The sequence below is a fragment of the Neofelis nebulosa genome, chromosome 4, assembly GCF_028018385.1.
Source record: "Neofelis nebulosa isolate mNeoNeb1 chromosome 4, mNeoNeb1.pri, whole genome shotgun sequence".
Classification (NCBI taxonomy): domain Eukaryota; kingdom Metazoa; phylum Chordata; class Mammalia; order Carnivora; family Felidae; genus Neofelis; species Neofelis nebulosa.
Window position 1 is genome coordinate 158358607 of NC_080785.1, and position 6925 is coordinate 158365531.

The 6925-nt window shown below is 45.8% G+C and overlaps 1 protein-coding gene across 1 annotated transcript; it reads right to left on the reverse strand.

Moving 5' to 3' along the window:
• Positions 1-546: 546 nt before the first annotated feature.
• On the reverse strand, positions 547-1545 carry LOC131508487 (olfactory receptor 1M1-like). Its single transcript, XM_058723521.1, has one exon. It carries the CDS (start codon positions 1468-1470, stop codon positions 547-549), a length of 924 nt encoding a protein of 307 aa, XP_058579504.1. The 5' UTR covers positions 1471-1545.
• Between the last annotated feature and the right edge of the window lie 5380 nt (positions 1546-6925).

Genomic DNA, 6925 nt, shown 5'->3' on the forward strand with positions numbered 1-6925 from the left:
GCTAAAAGACTACTTAATTATCTCAGCCATTAACATGGAATGGTAATTATGTAATGTGATAGAGGTGCTAAATATTGCTATACTGGCAATCATATTACAATATATAAATGTATTGAATGAACATGTACAACCTCGATTTACATAATGTTCTATGTCAAATAATTCAACAAAAAATAAAATGCTTACATGAAGAATAAAACTTGGTTTCTACCTTTAAAAAAAAAAAGGGAAAATTGGGTGCCTGGGTGGCTCAGTGGGTCAAGTGTCCAACTTCAGCTGAGGTCACGATCTCGCGGTCCGTGGGTTCGAGCCCCGTGTCGGGCTCTGTGCTGACAGCTCAGAGCCTAGAGCCTGCTTGAGATTCTGTGTCTCCCTCTCTCTCTCTGCCTCTTCCCTGCTCACACTCTGTCTCTCTCTTTCTCAAAAATAAATAAAGCATTAAAAAAATTTTAACATAAAAAATAAAAACGGGGAGAAAACACCCTGAGTTCAAAAATTGGGAAAAAATTAGTTTATTTCAAAAGGAATTGGGTCTAGAAAGAGTCTTCAAAGAGGCTTAGCCAAGTGGTTTCCTCTGAGAAGTTTCCTGAGGGCACCCTTCAGATCGCGGTTCCGAAGGCTGTAGATGAAGGGGTTGAGCATGGGGGTGACCATGGTGTACATCACTGTGGCTACCATGTCCCTCTGGGTGGCAGGGTTGAAGTAGACCCCAATAATAGTCCCATAGAAGAGCGAGATGACACAAAGGTGAGAGCTGCAGGTAGAGAAAGCCTTCCACTTCCCCTGGGCTGAGGGCACCTTCCACACAGCCACAGCAATAGGTGTATAGGAGGCCATGATACACACAAAAGACGTCAGAACCACCGAACCCCCAAGGACCAGCATCAACATCTCGTTGACTTGCGTGTTGGAGCAGGAAAGCTTGATCAAGGCATTAATGTCACAGAAAAAGTGTGGGATCCTATTGGTGCAAAAGGACAAGCGGGTCATCAGGATGGTATGGACCATGGAGATGAGGTTTGCTGAGGTCCAGGGCACGGTCACTAGCAAGGCACAACGAAGGACGTTCATGATCGTCATGTAGCGCAGCGGGCAGCAGATGGCCAGGTAGCGGTCGTAAGCCATGACTGAGAGAAGGATGCTTTCCGCTGCCCCAAAGGCAATGAAGAAATACATCTGGGCCAGGCAAGCCTGGGGGGAGATGGTGCTGTGTCTGCACAGATAGTTCACCAGCATCTTGGGGACGGTGGTGGAGGTAAAACAAATGTCCAGAAGAGACAAGTTGCTGAGGAAGAAGTACATGGGGCTGTGGAGGTGAGGGTCCAAGAGGATGGCCAGGATGGTGAGCAGATTCCCCGTGCATCCGATCAGATACAGGCTGCAGGACATACCAATGAGCACCTGCTGCTGTAGAGGCTGCTCGGAGAGGCCGAGGAGGATGAATTCGAAGACTCGGGTCTGATTCTCCATATCCGGGCAGTTCTGAGGCCAGAAACAAGGGCGTCAACAGTGAGTGGACTCTGGAGGAAGAAATGGATCATCGCCTTACTGTCCTTCCCACCCAGCCTTCAGGGTTCCTCTCACTAACCTCTCTGAGCCTGTTTCCTCATCTGCTTAAGGAACTAATAATTCTAACCTCTTAGGATCATTACAAGGATTAAGTGAGAAAACTGTGTACAAGGGCCTTAAATCCATACCTAACATGTAATGTGGACAGTTATTTTTATTACTGGGAGTTTCCAGTGATGCTATCAAGATAAAGAGTGATATATGTTAATTAGCTTGATCGTGGTGACTATTTCACAGTTAGGCACATATCAAAGTATCAAGTTGTATACCCTAATTATATACATTTTTACCTGCCAATTATGACTCACGAAAGATAGGGGGAAGAAATAAACCAAATAAATAGCCTAAATAAAATACTATTTCCAAGACTTGTTTTAAAAAATAATAAAAATAAGGGCGCCTGGTCACTTGGACATCCAACTCTTGACTTCGGTTCAGGTCATGATCTCACAGTTCATGGGTTCGAGCCGTGTGTCGGGGTCTGCGCATGGAGCCTGCTTGGGATTCTTCCTCTCTTCCTCTCTCTGCCCCTCCCCAGCTCATGCTCTCTCTGTCTCTCTCAATATAAATAAATAGACTTAAAAAAATTAAAATGAAAATATTTTTTTCTTTTTTATTTTTTCATTCATTTTTAATATATTTTCAATTGTGATTAAGGGCATCAATTCTGAAGGCAGACAGCCTGGGGTTAAATCTTAGCTCTGCCTCTTACCAGCTGTGTGAGTTAGGCGAGTTACTTAACTTCTCTGTGCCTTAGTTTTCTCATCTTTAAAATGAGGCTAATAATAATACCTGCTCCACATAGTTGTGAAGATGTGGTGGGTGAATACAGAAAATGCTGAACCTCATGAATTTTAAGACCTCTTAGTGGCTGAGAGCAAGGGTTCCGACAGACCCTGTTTGAATACCATCTCTGACACTCATTGGCTGGGTTAGCCAGTGACAGACACTCCCACAGCCTCAGTTTCTTGGGAGGAGTAAATGAAACAATTAGGGTAGAGCTCTACAGAAGCTTCTTTTTTTTTTTTTTTTTTTTCAACGTTTTTTATTTATTTTTGGGACAGAGAGAGACAGAGCATGAACGGGGGAGGGGCAGAGAGAGAGGGAGACACAGAATCGGAAACAGGCTCCAGGCTCTGAGCCATCAGCCCAGAGCCCGACGCGGGGCTCGAACTCACGGACCGCGAGATCGTGACCTGGCTGAAGTCGGACGCTTAACCGACTGCGCCACCCAGGCGCCCCTACAGAAGCTTCTTTTAAAGGCACCCTCTAAAATGTTACAAAGGACACGTATCTTTTCCATCAGTCTCGTTGTCAGGCTATAAGAGCATGCGCAGATTCATTATATCTTGGTGCAGGTTATTTCCAAAGGGAGCTAATTTCATTCATTTTATGCTTCTTAGCGTCAGTGTTGGAGACAGACAATCTTTATTTGCCCACAAATTCTGGCCCCATGTCCCAGGCACTGCTTGCGTTACCCGGACCCTGGGCAGCCCACTGACTCTAGTCCACTTAGGCTAATACACTCCAGCAACATACACGCCCAAATCTTGGTGGCTGACAGCACTGAAAGCTTATTTCCCTCTCAGGCCGCAGGCCCATCATAGGTTGCTATGGCTGTGCTTCGTGATGAATTCAGTCCAGAACTCAGGCAGAGAGACAAAGCTTTTACCAGGGAACAGCCTTCTCTCACCTCCACCCACATTTCAGTGGCCAAGCCTGGTGTTAAGGGGGTGGGGCGGCAGAAATCTCACCCTGGGAGCAGCATTACACATTTGTGAACGACAATAGACTCTCCAAAGCTATCCAGTCATCTTTATCCACGGAAGACTGAGAAAAAGAGTGACTATCTGGGTTGGCTGGTTTTTTGGTTTTTGTTTTTTTTTTTTTTAATCTATGGACTCCCCCATGCTGAGAACCCAGCAGTGCTGTTCACCCTGCAATCCACATACCATATGGCAAGGCATGTTCAGGGTACATCTGAGGTATGAAAATATTTATTTTGGGGTTTTGTTCTTTAAGTTTATTTATGTATTTTGAGAGGGAGAGCGCCCAGGAGGGGCAGACAGAAAGAGAACTGCAAGCAGGCTCCACTCTGTTAGCGCAGAGCCCAACCCGGGGCTTGAACTCTCAAACTGTGAACTCATGACCTGAGCCGAAACCAAGAATCAGATGGTTAACCAACGGAGCCACCCACCCAGGCACCCCAGAAAATGTTTATATTACAGGTGGCAGGTGTCTTAGTGTGGGGGCATGGGGTGGCGGGGGTGGGGGGGGCAGAGGGCGGTCTCAATTGTCTTCCATACTTACACTTTTTATTCAATGGATTAAATTCATTATGAATTTCTGACTCAGCATGCACCTCTTTTCCAATTCCTGCTTGATTATCCTGCTGTTTCCTGGACATCACTCCCAGACACCGCCTCCACCCCAGGCAATCCCGTCTCACGAGGTCTGAAATGGGATCCCCCTGCCAAAGCCGCTGAAGTTGGCCCTGGGAGTCTTGCACTGTGGCATTCCGTGGGGTGCCCAACCTGGACAACCAAGTCAAGCACTGGGCACTGCCCGCCACTCCTGTCCTGCCTCTCACATCCCAGTGATTCCGAATTTGTGGACTTTTAAACGTCATCTTAATCTCTTGGACAGAAGCAGGAAGTTCATTCCCAGCACGAGTTCACCACAGACTCCCAGGTGGGTGATCTATCATCCCCTGGTCTCCCCATGGCCACTCTCGCCTCCCACAGCCCTGCAGCCAGTGAGCCTGTGGAAATGCAGACCCAGGTCCAATCCAACTTCACAGCTCGAGCCCAGGGATTCTCATCCTGGAGTCTGCACACATTTGGGGCCAGATCATTTTTTGTGGTGGGGACCGCCTTGTGTATATTTGCAGGATCTTGAGCGACACCCCTGGTCAGTAGCACCCCCTCCACTCCAGCTGCAACAAGAAGAAACATCTCAAGGCCCCTTGGGAAGGGATTGAAATTGCCCTCCATTGAGGACCGCTGAACTAGGTTGAAACCCCTGCTCTCTCCTCCCCCAGCACCTGCCCAAACTGACTAACTTTGAGCAGGACAATGATGCTTATTTGATGCAAATCCACAGTTGAGCTAACCCACTTGACATGTAGCACCCCCACTGAACCCTCCACAAGTGCATGGGGCAGGCAGCTGAGGCTCCACACCTCACTTCTGCATGGAGTTAGAATTCAGCCTGAGCTCTGGCTCTGGTGCCCATTCTCTTGACCAGCTCAAACACCCTGTCCACCCACGAGGCTATGACACCAGGCACTCTAAAGTTTTGGTGGGGAACACTGAGCAGGCAGCTCCCCGACCTTTGAGGAGAAGTTCCAGGGAGGAAGTTGAGACCTGAGACCATGCCTCTACAGCTTGCCTTCTTGACACACTTACTTGACCAGTGGCTGCTGTACCTCTGGCAGATCCCAGGACCTCTCAGCCCATGGGTGTTGTGTTTCCAGGGGGGAGGGGCCACTGCTGCCTCCACATTGTCTTCTGACTGTAGAGGAGGAGCATGTTTTCTCTGGGAGCCACAGCAGGGGCACCACCAACAGGTTTATACCAGACTCTCTGACCTCCTGAAGCATGATCCCCAGAGAATCTTGTTAGAGGGAATAAAATTAGCTCATCCTCCCTAGCGTGCCTCTGAGTCTAGAGAGCGTGCCTCTGTGGGAAAATAGTTGGTCCCAAGAATAGTGGCTTTTTTCAGATTCATCCCTCTTGGTTGACAGAGGAAGGTGTGGTACTCAATGTTTTCCATGATGAAACTTTTAAGTATCTTATTACCAATAATGGTTACAATGTATTAAGTATTTGTTATGTGGGTAGAGCCACACTACACATGCAATATCCTATCATTCCTGCTATAGTGAGTGCCTGTGTCTTCATGCATAGTCTCTAATTTTTCGCTTAAAGACATCGGGATGTCTATGGTTCTGAAGGTCACTTAACGTTTTTGTGCAATGGTGTGATATTTTCCAAATATTTCTTTGTCTATCGATTTGCTCTTGGCTCATAAAACACAATCTCTATACCGACTCTGAATGCAGAAAATTTGGCACACACTTCTAAATTCTAAAGGTGTGAGCAGCAGCCTTGGTGTCTCTGTGAAAACAAGGGTATCGTGTGTGAAAACTGATGGTTTTGTATCTTCTTTCCCAAATTTTAATACTTTTGTTTCTTGGGGTTTTTTCTGGGTGGGGGGGAGAGGTATAGTACTGCTTTGTCTAGGACCCCCAGAATAATGTTGAAGAGAAATCCATAACTATAGAAATCCATACATGGTTCCCAAGCTAAAATGGAATGTTCTCAATGCCACACTGTGAAATATGATATTTATAGTAGGACTTTACATAGATCTCACTTCTAGATTCAGACATTTCTGTTCTACCGCAAGTTTGCTGAGTTTCTTTCTGAATCATGTTTACCTTATACAAGTTACTATGAATTGCATTGACTAATTTAAAATTTTATGTGGAATGTTCCTGTAGGCACAAATTAGAATAAATGATGAACTCCTGTGTCTCAAGGTTTAATAATTATAAACACTTGACCAATTGAGTTTCTTACAATCTTCCCCCTTATTTGGTTTATCATTTTATTTTTTTTAATTTTTTGTAACATCTATTTATTATTTTTTTTTAATTTTTTTTTTAATGTTTTTTATTTATTTTTGGGACAGACAGAGACAGAGCATGAACGGGGGAGGGGCAGAGAGAGAGGGAGACACAGAATTGGAAACAGGCTCCAGGCTCTGAGCCATCAGCCCATAGCCCGGGGCTCGAACTCACGGACCGCGAGATCGTGACCTGGCTGAAGTCGGACGCTTAACCGACTGCGCCACCCAGGCGCCCCGACATCTATTTATTTTTGAGACAGAAAGAGACAGAGCATGAATGGGGGAGGGGCAGAGAGAGAGGGAGACACAGAATTGGAAGCACGCTCCAGGCTCTGAGCCATTAGCCCAGAGCCCCACGCGGGGCTCGAACTCACGGACCGTGAGATCGTGACCTGAGCTGAAGTCAGATGCTTAACCGACTGAGCCACCCAGGCGCCCCTGGTTTATCATTTTAAAGAAAATCCCACAGAGTACACAAATGTACCCCTATGTATTACCCATGTTCGTGTTAGTATAGATTACTAACATATAGTGATATATCTCTATCTATCTATCTATCTATCTATTTATCTATTCATCCATCCACCATCTGTCTATGCCATGCCATTAGCACACCTAACAAATAAATAAAAATGCTTTAATGTTTCCTGATATATAATCCATACTCAAATATTGTGATTTTTTTCAAGCTTTTTCTAATAAAAATCCAAACATGGTATACACA